We start from the raw sequence: 23,928 nt of genomic DNA, 5'->3' as shown, positions 1-23,928 counted from the left end.
ATTTTAAATTGGTGTCGTTCAAATTTAACCGTTCTATGAAAATTGTAATTTTTAATACATTACATACACATATATTACAGTTCACTCAGATTCAAATGCGAAAAATCGATTACACTTGCATTGACAGGTACTAAATGTTCAACCAAACAGTCATACTATCGCCTTCCAAAAACAGAATAAAAAAATGTACAAAATTTTATTTTAAGTATCGTTCAAGAATGGCAACATAAGTGTGCGAAGGTTGGAAGGTTTCGGCGAAGACGAAGGTCACACTCGTGTGACGCAACGCTCCAGCTTCTGAATTTCCGCTTGGAGTTCACACCGCATATCCGTCTCTCTTGCTAGTCTGCTAGTAAGTGCCGCTATTGCAGCCGTGAATTTGGCTTCCTGAGCTTCCACTACCCTCTCCAAGTTGGCCACCTGAAATATCAAATCAAAATAACAACATGAAAATAAATACACTAAAAAAATTTAACTCGATACAAAGTTAAAAAATAAATTACCCGTTCATTCAATGTTGATATGAGCAACTGCTGCGAAGTTAATTCACTGTCAACCATACCTAAAAAGTATAAGTAAGAATTGTAAATAAAATATGTTGTAAATTAACACATTAAAGAAAGTCCTGAACCATTTTCGAAATTTTTTGATAATATGCAATTATTTCTTTTTTCTGGTGATTGATGATCGTGAGCATCAGTCAATATGTTATGTACAGTCCAAGTGTTCACTCCAGTTCGTTCATAAACATACTGGTTTGATCAAAAAACAAACAAAATAACAAATTGACAAACAAACTAGTTAACCAATGCACAAACTATTGGGCATAAGTCAAAGTATGATTAATCGTTTGTGCGATAATCAATATGATTATCTTTTTGTATTTAATATATTTTCAATTCATACAAAGTTTTATTTTTAATTATTTTATCAACAGTACTATTATAAAACGATTGTAAGGTTTTCGAAATATGTAAATAGAATACAATAAAATCTATGTTGGGAAAGTTTTTCCAATATACATATGTATATATAATTAATAATGATTATTTTACATATAAAAGAATTTATAATTAACAACAATTAAAAAAATAATTGTAACTGAACAAAAATCTTTATTAATAGGACGAATTAAAAATTCTTATAATAAACTCTGTACTTTGAGAATAAATTGAGATTAAACTGGTTTGTATTATATATTTTATTTATTTGTCACGATACGTTTAATTGAGTTTTGGAATAATTCATGTGTAAAAAATAACGTTTTTGTATGTATGAATAATTCCGTAAGCAATTTGTCGCTTGAGCGTTTTGTCCAGTGAGTCATTTATCTATGAGTGTAATATCCATGAGCGATTTGTCGCGTTAGCGATATTTTGAGCTGTCAAAACACTAAGTATTTAAAAGGGAAACCACATTATAACGTTGCTTTAATTCCCAATTCCCCTATTTTTTTTAAATATTGCAACCCAAGGAAAGCATTCATACATAGAGGATGGGACAAACGATTGACGTTACTTAAACTTAAAGTACACTTGGATAATGTACATAACGCATAATGTACACTTGGACTGTAACACATATACGGTACATTCAGATAAGGAAATATTTAGTGGTCATTGAAATTTTGAAGTGCTCAGAAGTGCTCAGAATCAAAGCAATTGATATTTTGCAATTGAAAAAAAATCAAATTTTGTACGTCACTGAATATTCTTGTAACATGTTAGGCAAGGTTCAATTTGCAAGCGACTATTGCTTCAATTGATACTAATAAAAAATAATAACCGTTGGAAGGAGGATGAATGGAGAAATTATTTTCTTCCTCTATTGGTGTGTGAATCATTGGTTTCATTCCAGCGATTCCTTCCTTCATGATCAATTGTGGACCACTATTCACAGAGTTCTGTATCGGCTGAGCGGGCAAGTGCGTCGTACTTCTGAGTACGACGCTCGCAGAACTCGATATCGACGTCCTCAACTCGTTGGGAGATACTTTGCTATTGCTTTCCACATGAGAGACTCTAGAACTGAGCGAAGACATCGACTTGGACATATCCAGCGGATTCTCAGTGTGACCCTGAACCTGAAAACATACATTATAGTAAAATTTTCTCTTCAACTTACAAAGTAGTTTGATGTGAAACTGATTAGTTACCTCCTCCGATTTTTCAATTTTAATTATCTTTGTTGATATCGCCGTCATACTCTGCGACATTTCGAGTGGGTTGAGAGGTGTCTCTTTATTCGATTCCGTTTCACCAGATTCTATTATTTTATCACTGCTGCCCGACAAACGCGCATGAGATAAATCATTCTTACTATCGAGGTTGGAGTCTGTCGTTGAAATGGTTTTCGATCTGCCGATTTCGGCAATCGGGGAAGTCTTTTTAGCTTGATTGAGTTTCAACTCTTCCATCCAAGGCGCTTTGTGTTTTTCCCATTCGCGTGCTTTAGGTTTAATCTCGCTTTCGGTACCACTCTCTACAAAATGCCAATTAAATAAAATAACATCAACTAAAATTCACGATTTAAGATTTGAATCGACACATACCCGTCGAGGAATTATGATTTGAACTGCCGTTGGTAAGAGGTGGATCGTCTTTCGTCGCTTGACTTGGTAAACGACGACGTGGTGCTTTTACACTGTATAACAAACAAAACATCGTTAGAAAATTTCCAACACTTTATTGATGAATTTCTGTAATTAAAATAATTTACCGTCCGGCGCGAGGATCGTTGAGCATTGAATTTCTTTCGATTTGATCAAAACTGTCCGATGTGTTCTGTTCGGCGATAATTGGAGCTGGACTAGTAGATGTGGGTATAGGAGATGGAGACGGAGATATTGATATTAGAACTGGATCACTGCTTGGTTTACTGCCTGCAGAACCATCAGGCGTGTCTGTTTGTTGGTGACCAACGCTCGAGAGTCTGTGCTCAACAGCTAGAACCTTCTGCCGCAAGCCACTGAACATTGCAGCTACTGGAGAGCCGGCCTTTTTAACCGGAACAGGCGGCTTATTCGCACCTTCAACGTCTAACGATCTGAATATGGAAAGTCAAAATAAAAATGTCACAAAAAAAGAATACAAGAAAATTTATACATAAATTAATTATTAAAAATAATTCATTTATCATTACAGACGGGTATTGTCCCAGATAATTGGAAAGGTTGTGCCAGTGCCAAAGGTACCAGGTACCTTTAAGGCCAATGAAATGAGACCCATTAACATGTTACCTGTTGTTGAAAATTTATTAGAAGTCGTTATAAATGAATTGAGAGAATTTGTTGTTGTGAATGATTTTTTGACTGAGGAATAATCAGGTTTTAGAGAGCGACATTCAATTGAAATGGCCATTCAATTGGTTATTTATAGTTGGATGGAAGCGATTGATGATTCTAATAAGGTGGTTGCAGCTGTATTCTTGGAATTCAAAAGAGCATTTGAAACTATAGATAGGAGAATATTGTTAGAGAAATTAAGTAAGTTAGGATTGGGTGGGTAAGTATTAAGTTGGTTTGAATGCTATCTGAATAATAGAAGACGGAATGTAAAAATTAAAAAATGAGTTTCTAAAAATTTGATTGTTCCATATAGAGTACCACAAGGGTCTAAATTAGGACCTCTGCTGTTTATTTTCTGTATTAACGATTTGGTGAAAGTATATGATGTATATAACGTTTATATGTTTGCGGATGATACGCGCATTTATATTGTAGGTGATGATGTGCAAGTTATGAGTTATATGTATGGAATTACAGTATGTTAGTAATTAGTTATGCGAGAATAAACTGAAAGTGAACTTATGTAAGACTAAGATGATGGGGATTGAATAATAAATACATTAAGAGTGATGTGATTATGGATTTAGGCTTTTATTTGGATTGTAAATTAAATTTCAAAGTGCACGCAGATTATATGTATAACTTAAAAAATGGCAAAAAAGTTGGTATACTTTGTAGGTTAAGAAATTTATTAAGTATAAAAAGTAAAATAATAATATATAATGTATTGTATGGCCTCATACTGTATATTATGCCATAAAGCTCAATCTATTCAGTGGATTGAGCATTGATAAACTACGGAAAGTGCAAAATAGGACAATGCGTGCAATTTTGAATGTGAGGAAACGTAAGAATGTTAGGAGTATGTTTGATGAATTTAATGGTTAGATATTAGAAACGGTATTAAATTGAGCGCTTTAAAATTTGTATGTAAGCTTGAAAATAGTCTATTTCCTAGATATTTTAATAATTACATAGTTAGGAATACATAATCATAAAACTAGAAATAGGAATAAATTAATTATAGCTAGAGTTAAGAAAGCAAGAATTGCAGGTGTTTTCCACAGAGGTGTTCAAATCTATAATGCCCTTCCTGAAAACATTAAAGAAATAAAGATTATTATGTTTGTAATTAATAAGATAATTAGTATTAAAAATTTTATTAAGAAGATTATTTATATTAATTATATTAAACTTTTTAATTGGAAATTAATTATACTAAATTATATTATATAAATATTATTGTTATTTATTTCATCAATATATAAAAGTATACTATATATAAAAACGGACTGTCGCTAAATATATTTGTATATTTGTATATTTGTATATTTGTATGTGACGGACGATCAACCATCAACCAGTATGGGGAACAAATTTTTTTTTTTTTTCATATTTTTCAGTTTTTTAATTTTTTTCATTTTTTCAGTTTTTTCATTTTTTTCATTTTTTCAGTTTTTTCATTTTTTTCATTTTTTCAGTTTTTTCATTTTTTCAGTTTTTTCATTTTTTTCATTTTTTCAGTTTTTTCATTTTTTCAGTTTTTTCATTTTTTTCATTTTTTCAGTTTTTTCATTTTTTTCATTTTTTCAGTTTTTTCATTTTTTCAGTTTTTCATTTTTTTCATTTTTTTCATTGCCGGGGGCGCTGGCGGCGCTGGGGGCGAAGCCCCCGGGGTGCCAAAGGCATCGGGGCGCTGGGGGCGCCGGAGGCGTCGGCGGCGCTGGGGGCGAAGCCCACGGGATGCCGAAGGCATCGGGGACGCTGGGGGCGAAGCCCCCGGGGTGCCGAAGGCATCGGGGGGGCTGGGGGCGACGGGATGCCGAAGGCATCGGGGACGCTGGGGGCGAAGCCCCCGGGGTGCCGAAGGCATCGGGGGGGCTGGGGGCGCCGGAGGCGTCGGCGGCGCTGGGGGCGAAGCCCCTGGGGTGCCGAAGGCATCGGGGGTGCTGGGGGCGCCGGAGGCGTCGGCGGCGCTGGGGGCGAAGCCCCCGGGGTGCCGAAGGCGTCGGGGGCGCCGGAGGCGTCGGCGGCGCTGGGGCCGAAGGCCCCGGAGCGACGGAGGCATCGGGGGCAAAGGCGTCAGGAGGTCGGCGATGCACAAAACGTAGTTCGTAATTCGTAATCACTTCGTAATTCGTGCATCAATTTCTTTCCGAAACCAGTCGATTCAATATCTTTAACTTTATTTTTATTCGAGTTTCAATTCCTTTTCGAAACCACCCGTTGAAATCAACGGGTCCAACACTAGTATATAATAACATTGGTGACTTCTTGAAGGGTGTTAATGGATACTTCTATGGAAAATGTAATTATAGAAGTTATATATTATGTTATAGTTATTAATTTTAGTTAATAACTATAACAAAAGAAAACTTTTCCAACATTGCTACTAAAAGTTGATGAAAAGTAAAAAAATAATGGGTCTGAATTTTGACTAGAAAGTGTGTAACAAATAACAGAAAAAAAGGATTTAACCGTATAAGAAAATACATTATACGGCTGAAAGGCAGATCATTTGAGATCCGTTTGAAGATATTAGATATGACATAAGACTTAAATATCATGAATATACAGACCGTCAAATGCGTCTCTTTCACATGTACATAAATATGTACATACACAATTTGACTATTAGATCAGACTGAATAGAACCAGAGTTCTCCGAACATTTATTTATGCTTGGGAAAGGCGGCATAGCTGATGGAATTATATTTTCCAATGATGCCATTTTTTCGGGTCGCCCTGGAGAGCGACATCGATGGTATTAAACTTGTACATACATTTATAAATTGTAAATTTTTGAAATCATATTCAAATGGTGGTGACACAGTAGGTAGGATGGGTTTTGCGAATAGGATGGGAACCATTTCAACAATGAAATCAGATAAATTTGCAAACTCTAATAGGAAACAATCGACTTGGAGTCGTAAAAATCCAAGTATGACCAGCAGCACAACAGATAATACTCGGAATAAATTATTTTCAATCTAGGTCCACTCATGGGATCGAACCCGGCAACCAAGCAATGCTGCTGGCTTGAACATGTTTTCAAATCGTGCAAAAACCCTGCATTATCAATACTTTAACCCTTGACTTCTCATAGGTTTAAATACAACACAACCTTTTAGAACCACTATAATAACATACATGACAGAAACAACACATTTATGAATGAAAAAAATAAAAAAAACCTTCTAGATTTTGTATCGTTAGCCGGCTGTGGTTCAGGTTCAATCGATCTACGAGTTTTGACAATGTTGCTATCCTCGACAACGGCATCCGTAGACTTTTTAGACTTTAACGAATTCGTATCTATAATATTAGCATCGTTAACTTCTAAAGATTTTCTAGCCGTGGCGACGTTCTCTTGACTGCTGTTCGCAATAACACAACAACAAAAAAATAAATAAAGATGATGCCAAAAATAAAAGCAAATCGTAATGATACTACTAACGCGACACAATACTTAAAAATTCATACCCAGATTTCAAGGACGTGTCCTTTCGATGAGACGACATAGGTTGATTTTTGATTTGACTTAGGGAAGACATAGATTTCGAGGGCCGACTTGGTTTTTTATTTGCAGTATCGCTTGCTGAGACCGCATCTAATTAAAACATTCACAAATTAATAATGCATATATACGAGATCAAACTACAGATATGTATGTATATTGGAAACATAACAGCAAAAAAACACGATAAGATAAACGCGTTAATACGAGTATTTGATACATCTAAGTAAACAAATATATTATTACCATGTAAAGGTAAGACTGTCACGAAATTATCAGGAAAAAGTCCGACACGCCCTCGCAACTCTCCTCGCCACCAGCCTTGATCGGCGACATCGCGCGACACGATTGTCACATAATCACCTTCTGCCAAGGTTAGTTCGTCCGAATTCGCCGCCGTGTAAGGAAAAAGCACTTTACACTGTTCACGCACTGAAAAAATTAGCACTTTGTTAGTTAGAAAATCAACTCGACGACTCATAGACACGGCTAACGGTGAATATAAATACAGAAATTAGTATACCGGGTTTCGGAGGCAGGATCGGCGGGACGATGACGTTCTCCATAGGTACGACGAAATTTGACGGAAAAACACCGAGGTGGTTGCCGGTCTGCCCTCGCCACCAACCCTCTTCGACTTCGCCGTGGACTTGGATAACGTCACCGACGGACAGGTTCAACTCGTCAGGATTCGCTTGTTGGTAACTAAACAATGCGCGGCAGTAACGGGGAGTATTTCTGGTGAAAAAAAATTCGTCATTTTAAATTCATATCAAGAAATGAGTCAAAATATAGTAGACAGAAAAGGTACAATTGTCCTGATTTACAATTCATACATATCATCTAAGGAAAATGTTTTTTTTTTTTTTTTTTTAATAGAAATGAAAAATATATCATATTGTATAATAACATATATAGTTGGTATCTATACATATGTGCTAGTTTTATAAACACTAGATCTGATTTATTATTTTATTTTTATACATATACTAGCTGAACCCGGCATACGCTGCAATGCCACAATAACGCATGCAATTCCCTGTTATTACAGTAATGATAGTTTGTCAGAAAAACGTAGGCGGCGAGGCAAACACATTTGAAATTATAATTGTTTTTTTTTTATTTTACCCTAACAACGCAGGTGGAGACGCGAAAACATTTGAAATTATTGCGTTGCAATGCCACTCATTCCCGTTTTGGGCGATTTTTTTTTTTACAGAAACCATCGCAGACATGCACACAATAACTCCTTTAAGTTTCATCGCAATCGGTTGAATGGTATAGGAATCCATATGTGACAGACAAATATTGATTTATTTAGATATTTTATATACAAACATCGATAAACAATTATATTAATACAGTATCACAGAGACATCTAAGGACAAATTCGAAATACAGCTAATTTTTGCAAGAAATACATACATTTTACAGAGTGGGTAGCATATTTATATAATAATCAACAAATTCTAGATACTATAAACTCGACCTTGCAAGATACAGGATAAGCTGCAAATTTGGTGGAACCGTTTCAACAATGAAATCAGATAGATTGGCAAACTCTATTAGGAAAAGATCGACCTGGCGTCACATATATCCAAGGTCTGGCCAGCAACACCGAGCCAGGGATTCAAATCACGACCCTTCAGTTGAAAGCACTACACACTAACCAAACAGCTATGTTGCTGGTTATATATGTATAAGTTACAGTACAAAGAATTCACTCTCGTTCATTCGTGAACACACTAGTTTGTTCATACACGAGTTTAAGTGCGAACAGTCAAAAGCTATCTTCAGATAAACAAATAAAAGTGTCGCATGAAACTTTTAGCTGTCAAAATGCCGAACATTCAAAAGGGAAATCTTATGAAAATCACATTAATTTTTAAAATATTGCAACCTAGGATAAGCATACACACATACCTAGAAGATGGAACAAACGATTGAGAATACTTAAACTTATGCCTAATAACACTGAGCAAATAAAACTCACTAGACAATTAATGTATAATAAGTATTTTAAACATTGAAGTATAATGTATAGATTAGTCATTCCTAACAAAAGTATCGCTTGAAAGCGAGCCATCGAAGAGAGAGACGGAAAGTCAGAAGAGAGACAAAAGAGTGAGGAAAAAAAATTCGTGGAAGTGATCGTCCCTTGACGTTCAGGGTGGCATTGGGCATATTTTTATTTTATCTATTTACGAAGTATCAATAGATAAAATATTAATTTTAATTCAATTTAAAAATACAAAATATCACTTTTTATCTATATTAACAGCTTTTGACCCATAGGAAGTTGCGCTTCCAGCTCTTTCCCACCCTTGTATCAGTGGTTCATAAGGGTACTCCACTATAACCAAGGGGACTCAAGTTATCTTTAATTTAAACAATTTTCACGATACATATAAAGAAATAAGAAAGGCGTTTACGCGAAATTAAGTGAAAAATTTAAATAGAGGATTCCTTCCTTGGGAGTGTTATCAGTCCCCAAAAGTGGAAGCCTCCTAGTCGCGAGAATTTAGTTGAATTAGAAATATATAAATATACAAATATGACATATCAATCAGAATGACATATTATAAATAATGTTAGTGTGACAGTACTATACATATCATAAATAAAAGAATTTTAAAATCCTTGGAAAATAACTGTTTTGTTAAACAAATACCTTTTCGATGAATATTTGTTAACCAAATTATCTTTTTTCGCAATGTAATAAACTCTAATTTTAACAAAATTTTCAATGGTTGCGCGAATTAACTGTAATCTATGGTTTTGTATAGCAGGCTGATCTGCAGAATGCACTAATATAGAACTAAAAATAATGGTACCCAAAAATAATTTTAATATTTTAGAAACTATTTCTACGTTTATGATTTTTAGGAAACCTTTAATAAATTAATCGATGTTATTTACTGTAATATTGAAAAGTTCAAAAATATTTGAAATTAAATTAAAAAACATAGATAAAGTAATAATTGGTTTTAAAAAAGAATACGGTGTAGTGTACGGCCTTGTTTTTCAATGAACGGTCTGAACATCCATCTGTACGCACGTGCACATACATACAGATGTTCGGACTTTGTTGAACTACTACATACGTATTCTAAGAATTCTACTTCTATGTTATCGACACGTTGCGATGTTTTTAGAGATAATTATAAAATTACTACTATGTTTAATGAAATAATATAGATTCTAACCTATGATATTTTATTTTTATTTTATTAATTGAAAAATCAACAGACAGGATGTACAGAGATAGGTATAAAAAAAACAAAAAGTAAATAAATAATATATGTAACATCCGAGTCCAATAATAGATTTTTACAAAAATGAAAAAGATAAATACCATCATTTTTAAAAAGATAAATACCATGTGATACCATCCATTTTTTTGTACACTATTGCCACACAATTTCACTACACAGAGCGACATTTTCGAGAAAGTAGAGCCTACTTTAAAGAGAACTTACTGCCACAGAGTTTAGTAAACAACTGGACAAAAAAGCTGACATCTCCGGGCACACGGACTTTTTGTGGCAACATTTTTAGGGGCTGAGAGCAATTCTATGCATACTACTTCAATGTAGATAAAGTAATAATTAGTTTTAAAAAAGAATACGGTGTACGGCCCTGTTTTTCAATGAGTGAGGCTGGTCGGAACATCTATACGCATGTGCACATACAGATGTTCGGACTTTGTCGAACTAATACTACCACACAATTTCACTAGTAGAGCCTATTTCAAAGAGATCCTACTGCTACAGAGTTTAACAAACAACTGAGCAAAACAGCCGACATCTCCGTTTGCACGGAGTTTATGTGGCAACATTTTTGGAAGCTAAGAGCGCTTCTATCCATTCTACTTCAATGATTTTAAAACAATAAAAAATCACAATCAATAGAAAAAACGTCCGACTATTGATTCCAATACTCACTTTGAGCACATAAATACTAGATTGTGAGTTAAAACCCGCAAAAGTCAAAAAAATATTAAAAACACGCGTTTTTTTAAACGCTCATATCTCGAAAACGATCATTAACCAACAAAAATCATTATCATATTCGAATTCAGTGAGTCAAACTTAGTAAAGATTGGTTAGTCTCGGTTCTGGTAACTCAAAAACGTAATTTTTTGTTGCTCAGTGTAATTTGTGTATGAACTGTTGCTATTGCTAGTTCGTTTACAATCGCTCAAAAAAATAAAATAAAATAATTCCCATTTATATATCACAAAGTATCTTGCGTTATATAAACCCAATCAATATATGTCGAGCATCAAAGTCAGCACACTTTTGCACATAGTTGTGACGTACCAAATGTTCTTGGTACGCAAATAACAAACACTTAAGTCGCCTCTCCCCTATACAACACACAAGGAACGACATAATCACCTCATAACAGCATCATTGGGATCATGCGACGAGTCGAGCAATCGCACAAAGTTGTCCGGGAAGAGACCGTAGCGACCTCGGAGCTCGCCACGCCACCAGCCACCGACCTTCTGCTCGACACTTCTGATGATATCTCCCTTTTTGATAGTCAATTCCTGATCGTCCGTCGCTTTGTAGTCGTGCTCGACTATAACGTTGACTGAAATCATATATAAAAAAAAAAAAAACACAAATTACCAAACAGCACAACTCGAACTTACATACAGAGATACTATGGAGGTGTTCCGTTATTGTCACATTTAGGGATTAGGAAGTACCGATACCGGTAGTATCGGTATTTGACCGAAAATAAACTTTGGTAATACCGGTATTAAAAAAAGAAATACAGATAGTATCGATTTTTTTCAAATTCATACATTTTATTTGTCGAAAACGATATCTCCATGGCTAAAAACTACGAAAACGACCGGTGCGTATATATTTTGCATACGCGAATTGATCGAGTTATTATTTTATAAATTGTTTTTTTAATCTCTCTTTATTTTATCACGCCTCACGTTTGTAAAATGGTTTCAATTTTTACTCTTTTTCGATACATATCGTTAAATACAATGTTCAAAACCTTTTCAATTTAATTTAAATAAGAAAATGTTAACTATAAAGTGCTGATTTTTGTTTAAAATTACGTACATACATTGAAGATTTAATCAAATATATTATTTGGTACACATATAAAATGATAGCACGACAGGGACTATTTTTTGTAATTTGTGAATGGAAAAAAAAATAACTTTAAACAACAACTAATTCCCCAGCTGATGGTTGAGTCTTCATTTGCATCTCCAGTGAGTAATGATTAGGTATCTGATAAGCTTATGTCGCAATTGCAAAAAAAAAAAAAACCACTAGTTTCTACGAAACATTATAATCCTTTATACCTGGGACGTACCTACTTCACAGTTTTGTACCCGAAAATCATGTATTTGAATGTTCAATAGACATGTTGAAACATGCGAGCGGTGCTCGGGATACCGGAAGCAATTTTTTTTACTAAAAATTAATTAATTTAAAAAAAAACATACCAAAAGTACCGTTTGTATCGCTCTTTTTTTATTTCGACAGTACCGGTATCGCAATATCCGGTTTTTTTGCAATCCCTAGTCACATTCAACGATAACGCTAATCTAAACCAAGTTCCGAGATAAGATAATGATGGCTGTAATAAATTTCACTATGCACTTCAAAAGTCGAATAGAAAACGTAATTCTGTGGAGCATTGATCGATGTCGTAGATATTTAAAAATTAGAAACGATCAATAAATCAATGACATCACCGTTGAATCTCTGATGCAACTCATTTTGATTGAACACACATGTAAAGCTCCGTTATTTCGGTTAATGTCAAAGCCGTGACTCACTGTTTAATGAATGTTTTCAAACATGAGAGCAGAATTAAGCTTTTAAATTTCAATGTTGTTGAAGTGCACACCGTTCGGGAAATGCTTACGGTATCAAAAAATACGCGCACACACTGTAAAAGTTGATTAAGCAAAACAATCGCAGGAAGGATTCACGAGTGCAAACATGAAAATTTACGATAGCAAATTGTTATGATTAACCGAATGTAAACTTTGCTTTAATATGTACATATGTATATACTGTGAGAGGAAAGCAATCAAATAGCATTTACCGGATCAACAGCGGCACAATACAGATACAGAAAAATCAACGGTGATTCATCGGTTTCTATAGATAAGGATGTGTGGATAAAAAATGCGATAACAGGATTAATGAGAAAGCGTGACGATTTTCACACACTCGCATATAATCCGGGGTCGTTACGATCGACCACAAAAAGGATGTTTTCCATTAAACGTTAATATATTTTGATTCAATTTCAAGCCTGTATGGTAATGTATTGTGAATGTTTAATATGCTAATGGGAATGAGTCACTCGGTTCGCTTATAAGGTAAAAAAAAAAAATACATGTCAAATTGAGCATCTCATTCTCATTCTCATTCAACGCATGTATACGTTGTTAATGTTATTTAAATTGCATCAAATACATCAGTAGCTACGGCTTGTAATTTGTATTAATTATGCATACGTACATACATATTTTTTAATTTGAATTCTATTGATAGATACGACTGAACTTATACATACGAATACAATAGTGAATGTTTAAAAAATTATACAAATAATATTATTAAATACACAAAGAAGATTTAACACTAAAATTGGTACACATGAACAAGCGAATAAGATAGTGAAAGTCAAACGTTTGGCTTGGAATAATAAGGTGAAGTCAGTATTGGTAATTTTAAATATTTTTTTTCATGATTTATATTTGGAATATATGTACGTATATTCCAAATATATGTATATACATATATATATAGTTGAATAATATAAGTATATTACAATTATTATTGAACATTTTAGATAGGTAAGAGTATAAAAATAAGACTTGTCTGCAAAATACACACCCGATCCAATACGAAGAGGAAGTTTCACCTTTGACCACCGTCAACACTATACACAAGTGTCGTTTATCTTTTTGGGTTAATTAGTATCGTAAATTTGTAAAATGTCAAAATGTAAATAATTGCGAAAACGGACTGCGAACCGAGTACAGAGTAGTACGAATAAGCAATACGAACTGCTGAATCAAAAAAAAAAAAATTTAAAATTCAGGCTGATATCATACATGAGACACTATCAAAAAAGTGCCACTCCCACTTAAACAAACCGTCGTATAACTATCACGAATATCGCTGGGAAATATATCAGATGACAGTCGTGCGCGTACGCAATAAATTGAATTTGTCGCTGCGATGAGTAATGGTGTTTATAGGGCGGTCGTAAATGTATACATGCAGAAATGTGTCAACGTGTAATTTCGCGGAAAAAATTTGACAGGTGACCGGGAGTTTGACGAGGTTAAGTTTTTCAGCACGAAAAGAAGAAGTGAAAGCTTCCTGTCAAAAGGTGTCACGAGAGGGGGCGGGGCGGGGGTGCGGTGTGGGGCGAGGGGGCGCGGGGCGGCGTCTCGGACGGGTGCTTCGTGACGGGACTGACCGGTGTGGAGCGCCATGACTGGGGGCGCAGGCTCCGGGGGGCGCTGAGCGGCTATGGGGGCGGCGCGCCCGCTGACACACACATCACACGCCTCTCTGCCCTCCGCCGCTACACATCAAACAACACACCAACACGTAACAGCCACATTGGCGGCCATCTACCGTGAGATTGGACATTTTTTTTCGTTGCGTTTTTTCCAGGGCTTTTGAGTTGTTAAAATAAAACACGACAGATACTCCAACACTTTTTCACAATGCGACTCCAGCTCCAATTTTAAAATATGAAGTTTAATTTTTTGCAATTATTTTTCCATTGGATTATTTTTTTAATATTATGGGCGATGAACGAATGAGACGACTGGCATGTTGATGCACGTGCTTTTATTATGAGAGCCAGGTATATTCCCATAGGGCTCCGAACACGGCCGAGTTGGTCCCAACTCGCAGGATAGTAACCGAAACTCGACCATGTCGTAGAGCCGCCACAATATCTCTGGAGTACTAATACTGGGTCCCGCATCTAAAATGAACAGTAAACGGGTAACATCCCGAATGTGAATCTCTAACAGGATAACCGCCGCTACGAAAATCGCTCACATGGACCTCTTGTCGCAAATATTACTCATTTGCGACTTTTCGAGAGTTTTGAACAATATTTGGGCAATTTTCAACGAATATTCTTGTGCAATGAATTTTCGTGCGACATGAGATCCGCGCGAGCGATTTTCATAGCAGCGGGTATCCTGGTAGCGATTTAAATTTGGGATATAATCACAGAACCAAAATGAACTAATGTAAATCACTATGTAGGGACCCTACGACATGGTCTAACCTGGGCTATAATCATGCAAATTGGCAGTTTGGCACCCATTCAAATATGTTGGTGAATCTTAATGTGTTTTTTCATAGAACCTGAGCCCTCGCCTTTACAGATCTCTCCAAAGCGACGAGTGGACTTATACAGATACAATACAATTAATATACATAAGCATTTTATACAATGCGAATTCATACAAACGTCCACAGTGACATCTATGGAGAAATTTTCGCAGCATTTTGTTATCAAATTGGCGAATCTCAAAACGCTAAATTACATGAGATTCGCAAAAGAGAAAGAGGAAGGAGTTGTCAATTTTACAGGAACCGTTTCTATAAGAATCAGAAAAATTGGCAAACTCTAATAAGAAACGATCGACCTGGAGTCACAAACCAAGGATTAGCCAGCAGCGGGATTTTATTAGGACTCTAGCCCGTGACCACTCTGCATGAAAGCGTCGTATGCTACCCACTAGTCTACGCCACTGGTTTACTATTATTCACTTACTTCCTTCTAGTCCATCATATTAAATAGCGTGTCTACAACACCGTTGTTTCACTTGATAAATTAATTATTTCGCACATTGCGATCGCGAATACGGACTATCTGGCACTCGAGCTCTCGTTATTATGATAGTTCGCGTAAATACCTCTCGATGGATGGAGTCTTCGGGTACAAGATGTTCCGTGATCGAGATTTTAGTTACGTGTGCGAGATCCGAACCGAACCGTTTCACTTTTAATTCATAGACGAAACTAATAAAATTTACGGATTTTGCGTAATGGATTTCTAAAACATCAGGCCTGTCTTCAATTGATCAAAACACGAGAAAAAAAAACAAATATATTCTGTGTCTCGGATCTGTATATATTGGGTATTGGTGAGTCACTTTTAGTTGATAATTCAATATTCATATGCATTATTTAGTTGAAAATAAATGCGTTATCAACGTGAAATTAGAGTTTGAGTCGTTCGAAGTTTAAAAACTGTGCCTCTAGTCTATTTTGCTTCGCGTAGTATTAATAAAAATACATATATGTAATAAATTTATAATAACTTAATGTTTAAATAAACATATACATATGTATTGTACATGTTATTGAAAAATTAAGTCCTTGCAATTATGTAAAATTATATTCATTTATTGCTTGATGTATTTATTATTACATATTACATACCTCCTTAACGTTTCACTTACGATTACATTCAGGAAAAAGTTTTCCTCTTTTCCGATCGTTTTCATACTTTGCCATATTGCTCAGTTTGGTCATCAATATAAGTAAATGGATCCTCCGCCATTACGATGGTGCAAAAATATTGTGTAAGATGCGTTTTAAATCTGCCCGGCGAGATAGTTGTTGACGTCTATCCACCGTTTGTTTATTAGCTTTAAACATAGATGGCGGTAGCAAAATAAAATAATGGTATGTTTATTCAAAATAATAATTTTTGTACGCTTGATGGTCTATAACGACTTTTTTATTAATGGCTATTAGTAAAAAAAATATATTATAGAAGAAGCGTTACAATTGTAGATCAGTGTATGAAGTTATTGGCAGCTTGAAAATAAACTGCCAATAACAATACAAATTATAATTAGTACGAACAAAGCATTATTGATTTATAGTTTAAAAGTTCCTATTTTTTTTAAACTTAAAATCCAACTTGAGAATAATTAATAAATAATAAATAATAAATAGTGTTTCTTTTACTTTTTTAAGGAATATATCTACCATCACAAGAGATAAGAAAATTACATTATAAAATATATATTTATTATCGAATAAGAGATTACAATTTATTTCATAGAAATAATATTTTCGTAAATATATTTTTCAATTATTGAAAAATTACATATCATTTTTTATAATGTACAGTATATCATTACTTTATGTAATAAGAAGTTAAAATTATGTTATTACTTCATTTGAAACCTTGGGATTTATTTAACAAACGATAATATACATACCAAACTAATCACAAGTCATTATTGCAAATGAATCGATTTCCTTCAGAGTGTTTGCCGGAATATTTATGTGTGCATTTTCCATAAGCCCCTTAAAATAATATAATAAAACAAAGGCATTTATTGACTATCTAATTTAACATACACATACATATAATATTATTATGGAATATTATATGATATCATTTTTATTTATTGCATTACAGCACACCTTTGTGTTGCGGCCTGGAAGAAGAAATGGTTGGCAGAGATGTGTACGGCAATGTCTCCAAAGCTGGAGCAATAGTTTGTTGGTATGAATTAGTGGAAGGTCTCCGCACTCGAAGAAATTCACCACGTCTATTCGCTTCTTTTCTTTCTTCACTAGTAACCCTTCTAAAATCTAGGAATTTAAGATTGGGCAGATGATGCAGAACATAGTATCTAAAAAAATAATATATCGTGATTAAAATAATATATAACATACTACATATAAAAACAACAATGAAGTTAAGAAAAAGAACAGCCACCGGTATCTCTGATAATCAGCTTCGTCAGTTTTGGTATCAGAAAGTTGATCAGGACAAACAGGATTTCCCAAAAGGCTCAAGTATGTGAGATTCGGTAGTTGTTCGGCTATTCGCATCAACGTTGCATCTAAATTTGTAATCTTAAACAAATTATGTAATTTTTATTTAAAAAATAGTGTAATATTATAGCTTTAGTTGGTGTAATATAATAACTGGAAACTTACAAGATTATTATTCAGTGAAAGAGTTGCTAAGTTTCGCATGTATGGTAAAGGACGAATCTCTGTCAGCCGATTATTGTCCAAAATTAAGTCTTGCAAAGCAGGAAATCCATTTAAACCATTAAGAGATACCAAACAATTATAGCTGCAAATTAAACATTTACTCAGAGTTTATTTGAGGTATAAACAAAACAATTTCAAAATAAAATATTATAAATAACTGTTTTCTAATAATTTATTTTTATTGAATAAATACGATTTTTTTTCTATGAATAATCACCTCAGATCCAAGCATTCAATTTTGTCACCAAACATTTTGTTTAATGACGGGGGAATCTTTTTACAATCTTGACCACTGTAGCTTAACTGAAAATAAAAAAAATATAATTAATATAACAATAAATAAAATCTAATACATACATACATGCATGTATAGAAAATTTGAATTTTCCGTATATTTTTTAACATTGGTAAAATTACCTGAGACCTAGACGCCGTCAAGTGTAAATATAATTGAGATTTTTTATGTCGGCGAAGACTATTCGTCTCTACACGTAGCATACATTTCAATTCTTTCATTAAAGACATTATTTTATTTATTATTAAGACATTTTCTTATTATATATTAATGAAAAAAGCATATTTGGGGGATTATTTGAAACAAATTTAATAAACACACACTTATAAAATATTTATATGTTATATTGCAAATATATGTATAATATTTTGCTTATTTTAATTGAAACGTTGGCGAAATAAAAACAACAATTAGTGAACGGCTGCGCATTAGATAATGCTTATAAATAAAGAGCACTATCGCCATAATGTTTTTAATAATCAATGCACAAAGAAACGAATACTGCGCAACGTAAATGTAATCGGTCAACATTTTCTCAATGAGAAAACGATACTGAACATTTTCAAGAGTTTGCAAAAGCTAAAGCGCCTTGAAGCACTGCAGAAACGAATGCATCTTAGCTTACGTAGAAGTTCAACAGGTGTAATCAACGTAATGAATAAAAAAATTTCAATAAACTAATATAACATGTACATATTTCAATTTAACTAAGTTTATACAAAGCAAACGGTGACAAAATTCAGTACAGTATATGTATATGATAATAGACAGCGTCCAAATGTAAGTTTGATCACAATTGAATAAACCTATTGACTGTTTGAATCTTTCGCAGTGTCGATGCTATAAGGAAAATTGATAATCAAATGCCAATTTTAAAAGATTAGAAGTTATCCAATAGGTGAAATATTGCCATAGGCCTGTCTGCTAGCCAGAAGTCATACAAGTGCTCTAGTTGTATTTGCAACACTTAATTGTCGATGCACGTGTTGCTTCAGATGTTTTTTATTGTCAAGAGTTCAAATAGATTATCATATTTGATCGGGTGCGACTATTTGTTATTGTTTTGAATGGTAAATATTTGATTATAATTTAAAATGCAGTTTTTCTATTAGTATTTTCATGAAATTCATTGAACCTTATTGATAGTAAATAAAAGTTAATATAATTGTATTTATGTATTTATATCTGTGTTGAGCATATTTGTACATATCTGTAGTATTCAAAGATATTTATTTATTTATTTTATTTATACCAGGAAGGTCTAACAGTGCGCCTTCCTGACCGGAAACATTGTACATTTGATACATAGATAATATTATACAAAGTAAATTCATATCAATTAACATCCATAGAGACATCTATGGTCAAATATGTAAATTTGCAGCATTTTATACAATTCAGCGAAATTTGAGATTGCTGAAAACTCGAGATTTGCGAGAAATGGGTAAGGTTGCCAATGTGTTGGAACCGTTTCAATGAAAATCAGATAAATTGGCAAACTCTGACAGGAAACGATCGACCTGGAGTCACAAATCCAAGGTCTGGCCAGTACACACCAGTGGTATTCGAACCCATGACCACTTTGTTCAAAGCATTATATGCCAACAACTAGTCTATTCTGCTGTGCATACGTTTTTTTTTTTTGGGTTTGGATGAAAAGCTTTCCTACTTGTTCCGACATTGCATCGTCATCGTCATTGCTCGGCATTGCAAATATTCCATCGATGACTTTTTGCCCTTTTACTACCACTTATTTTTAATACGATACTATTAAATTATTTAAAAATGAAAATGTTTTTCAAATTAATTTTTATACAAAAAAATAAATGACAACGCTTAATCGTTTTGCTAAGAGAATTTTCATCACAGTTTTCCGAGACAAATTAAAACACTTCACAATTGATTTTTTTACCGCAATTGAAGCACACTGTATGTATGTATGTACATATATGATGAATTGTAAATATATTAGTCTGTTTTAGATTCATCGTAATTCAACGATATGATTTTGACAATAATTTAAAGAATTTTCGTGAATATTATATATCACCAGAAGACATATAAGTTGAAGTAATGTGAGGCGTCGTCACCAAAACATAATGTAGGTTTTGAGGCTTCTCAATTTTTTTTTTAGTTGTTTGTAGGACATCATATGAAGACTTCCTGCGCACTTGCGGTTTTACCCACTCGATCTTGTTACGTCTCCAATGCATCAGTGTGTCAATGTTATCATTTTGCTCCACATACACATCAACGTAGACGAGTCAGCTTACCGCAGACGTCTGCCGAGTATATTTTTAACATTTTTATAAATCAATATGTTCAGAAATATCGTTCTGTGTAAATTAATTTATTATGACTACTAATACGGGCCCTGGAAAAATAATTCTGGGCCCGATGATAGACTAAAAAATAGATCTTATAGATATATTTTTGGGGTCTACCTGGCGGGACCGAAAGTGAAACGCCCGAAAACGCAAATATCGAAAGGCAAAGATCGAAAATTGAAAGATCTTAAGTCGAAAGATCAAAATAAAAGGGTGCATGGTAAACGGTACATACTCACTGAATTTGCGCGAGCAGGATACAACAGGAACAAGAGGAACAGGCTTTTCCTCCCGTATTCTGCGCACGCACATTAATATGGGGGGAAAAGCCTGTTCTTCTTGTTCCTGTTGTATCCTGCTCGCGCAAATTAAGTATGTACCGTTTACCATGCACCCTTTTTTTTTGATCTTTCGACTTAAGATCTTTCGGTTTTCGATCTTTGCCTTCCGATATTTGCGTTTTCGGGCTTTTCACATTCGGGCCCGTGAGGTAGACCCATTTTTGATATGCGAAAAATTTATCAGAACTATTCGAAAAATACCTATATGTTTGCTATTTTTTAAAATAATTGAATAAGAAAGTATGATATAACAGGTACGATTTCACATGGACACAAAGAATGCACGTATTATTAAATAGCATTAAATAAATATTTGTGTTTTTATGTAGAAATAATATAAAATATCAATGTTGGCTGGTCGAAGGTCCTGACACGGCCCTTCAAGTAGTCCGGGCCCTGGAACTTTACCACAGCTTCCCCGCCCCGTCAGCCTTGTATATGTATGTCAAATGCTCAAAACTTCTATAGTACATTTATTCAATTTAGTATAGTATAAAAATATATTTACATAGTTATGACCTACATTATACGTATAGTAAAAAAAGCATTATCTCTTATTCATCAATTGAATCATATATTAATATAGATTTACAACATGTACTGTTCTCATACAGCAAAAGCGAAAATGATAATATTATGATTCCGTTTAATTTTTACTACATACAAGTCATTGATCTGGTAAAAGTATGAAATAAAGTGAGTTACAACATGGTGATTATGTTGTATGTACATACATAATTGAGATGATTGGTTTTTTTTCCATTTTAGAAAATAAACCAGATGGGTTTAAATGAAATGGAAAGTCATATTGTTTACTTTCACATTTTTAGCACGTAGTTTAATATAATAAGTTTGATAAATTTGAAGTATTCATAAAGTATAATCGTGTGAAATGTGTATAATAGAGAGATAATTGTTGCCCAACGATAAGCACACTAGCATTGTTTGTTTAATAAATTGGAACAATTTTTTACTAACAAATTAAATGAAAGAATTGTAGAAAAGCACGTTTTCAATATTATTATTTTAATATTAAGAATATGAGATTTCAATTATATTATGTTATTAGATAATGTTTAATATCAGAAAATATCCGACCACATTTTTTTTATGTAATCAATAAATAAATGCATAGAATTCTCGGAGAAACCAGTATTTCGTTGATGAGTTCACGGCCTATTGCATAACTTGGATTTAGTAAATGCTAAATAGTTGAAGCTTGGCTGAAATTCTAAAAACTGCGTTGGCGTTAAAAGAATGATAAAATTTAAATACTCAAAATTAACACATTAGTTGCGAGATAAGAAATGCGTGCATTTTCTGTTTATCGACTAGATAAATAAAACTTAATATTACATTGAAATTATTCGAGCGATTGATTCATATTACTATATTTACATATTTTACGCTGTGTTCGTGCTGGAGTGTCATCGACACATGTGTTGTTAATTATTATTGTACAAACCGTTTTATCCACGACTATGAACTGGTAGGTTTCTCTATATTCTTCAATGTCCATATTTGTGAAACTTTCGGCTGCTTTTGAGTGAGTTTTAAGTGAATATTGTTAGGAAAACTATTGTTGTATACAGTTCGGCTCGCGAGCGAACTCTACGACAGCTAACTGGTAAATAGTGGACTTGGTAGCAATGAACTAGCATATCTGTATGGGAAAAATGCTGATAAAAAGGCGTCTTACAAAATATCCATAGATGTCATATTATTACTCAAATTAAAAATTAATCATTAAATTTATACATCCATAAATTAATACTTATTGAAGTAACATACGTGTATACTAATAAACACGTGTTTTAATATTTTTTTACATTTTTAGAGAAAATTATATTTTTAATTTTTATTTTTCATAGATGTCACTATAAAGTAAATTAAAAAATATTAGTTTTGTACATGTATTCAAAAGCAGGGAACCGAACCGGAATCGATCTAAAAATCAAAATAACCGTTATTTTTGCCGGAACGAAAACCGAAACTGAACCGATATTTTTTTTGGTTCGGTAAAATTAATATATATATATATATATATATATATATATATATATATATATATATATATATATATATATATATATATATATATATATATATATATATATATATATATATATATATATATATATATATATATATATATATATATATATATATATATATATATATATATATATATATATATATATATATATATATATATATATACATATTATTTCGGTCTCCGTGACGAGACAATGATAAATTACAGAAAACGCAAATATCGGAAGGCAAAGATCGAAAATCGAAAGATCTTAAGTCGAAAGATCAAAAAAAAAAGGTGCATAGTAAACGGTACTTACTCACTTAATTTGCGCGAGCAGGATACAACAGGAAGAAGAGGAACAGGCTTTTCCTCCCGTATTAATGTGCGCGCGCAGAATACGGGAGGAAAAGCATGTTCCTCTTGTTCCTGTTGTATCCTGTTCGCGCAAATTAAGTGAGTATGTACTTGAGTATGAACCGTTTACCATGCACCATTTTTTTTTGATCTTTCGACTTAAGATCTTTCGATTTTCGATCTTTGCCTTCCGATATTTGTGTTTTCTGTAATTTGACATTCTGTCTCGCCACGTAGACCCATATTATTTGGGGGTTTGGTGCAAACGATCGTAAAGCGCCAGACAGATTGAACCACAGATTAACTGGATGGCTGCTTTAAACGCAATTCTCGACTTCACGAATAAAAATTGCACATCAGATGACGAGTAACCTTTCGATGTGCACAGATGCTATTATTAAAATGGTAATTATTAAAATTGAGTTGGATCTTTCTGGCGAGTTTTTAATAATTTAATAAGGAAAAATTCGGAACTTAAGTATCAGAAGTGCAAGAAGTGCAAGCAGTGCGCACGCATAAGGTACACGTGTCGTTAATCTGTGGTTCAGTCTGTCTGGCGCTTTTCGATCGTTTGCACCGCACCGATTCTTTGGGAACAGGTTTGCCAGACGTCTCTATTTGAGCGGGACTGTCCCGAGTTCAACAGACAAATCCCGAGTCCCGTATTGTATCTGAAAATCCTGACTTAACAAAATTTGTATATGTACAAAAAT

General features: G+C 33.7%; 2 protein-coding genes across 3 annotated transcripts; both read right to left on the bottom strand.

Annotated features, from left to right (window-relative positions):
- Positions 1-267: 267 nt before the first annotated feature.
- cindr (CIN85 and CD2AP related) lies at positions 268-14,428 on the bottom strand. The gene is made up of 12 exons (XM_077439124.1): positions 14,286-14,428; positions 11,204-11,402; positions 7,327-7,541; positions 7,050-7,235; positions 6,770-6,896; positions 6,481-6,663; positions 2,719-3,045; positions 2,552-2,643; positions 2,156-2,481; positions 1,786-2,083; positions 504-562; positions 268-420 (listed from the first exon to the last, which is right to left on the bottom strand). Exons 1-12 carry the CDS (start codon positions 14,299-14,301, stop codon positions 268-270), a joined length of 2,181 nt encoding a protein of 726 aa, XP_077295250.1. The 5' UTR covers positions 14,302-14,428.
- A 2,429-nt stretch (positions 14,429-16,857) lies between these two features.
- On the bottom strand, positions 16,858-22,459 carry LOC143914212 (leucine-rich melanocyte differentiation-associated protein-like). Of its 2 annotated transcripts, none has more exons than XM_077434341.1 (6): positions 22,289-22,459; positions 18,078-18,163; positions 17,801-17,942; positions 17,577-17,716; positions 17,279-17,490; positions 16,858-17,158 (listed from the first exon to the last, which is right to left on the bottom strand). In XM_077434341.1, the coding sequence occupies exons 1-6, from the start codon at positions 22,340-22,342 to the stop codon at positions 17,079-17,081; spliced, it is 714 nt and encodes a 237-aa protein (XP_077290467.1). In that variant the 5' UTR covers positions 22,343-22,459; the 3' UTR covers positions 16,858-17,078. The 2 variants fall into 2 exon arrangements, with proteins under 2 accessions (XP_077290467.1, XP_077290456.1); XM_077434330.1 differs by lacking the exon at positions 22,289-22,459 and adding an exon at positions 18,278-18,445 and having other exon boundaries at positions 17,079-17,158.
- Between the last annotated feature and the right edge of the window lie 1,469 nt (positions 22,460-23,928).

The sequence above is a fragment of the Arctopsyche grandis genome, chromosome 1, assembly GCF_051622035.1.
Source record: "Arctopsyche grandis isolate Sample6627 chromosome 1, ASM5162203v2, whole genome shotgun sequence".
NCBI classification, from domain to species: Eukaryota; Metazoa; Arthropoda; class Insecta; order Trichoptera; family Hydropsychidae; genus Arctopsyche; species Arctopsyche grandis.
The sequence above is the reverse complement of the archived record's forward strand: the minus strand, read 5'-3'. Positions and strand labels throughout refer to the sequence as shown.

Coding starts and splice junctions, on each gene's coding strand:
- cindr (XM_077439124.1), bottom strand. Junction 3,046..6,480: donor AACGATACAAAATCTAGAAG/GTTTTTTTTATT, acceptor TTCCATATTCAG/ATCGTTAGACGTTGAAGGTG. Junction 421..503: donor TATCAACATTGAATGAACGG/GTAATTTATTTT, acceptor TTGATATTTCAG/GTGGCCAACTTGGAGAGGGT.
- LOC143914212 (XM_077434330.1), bottom strand. CDS start 18,385: ATGTCTTTAATGAAAGAATTGAAATGTATGCTACGTGTAGAGACGAAT. Junction 17,943..18,077: donor ATTGAATGCTTGGATCTGAG/GTGATTATTCAT, acceptor TTTAATTTGCAG/CTATAATTGTTTGGTATCTC. Junction 17,159..17,278: donor TTCCAGGCCGCAACACAAAG/GTGTGCTGTAAT, acceptor TATTATTTTAAG/GGGCTTATGGAAAATGCACA.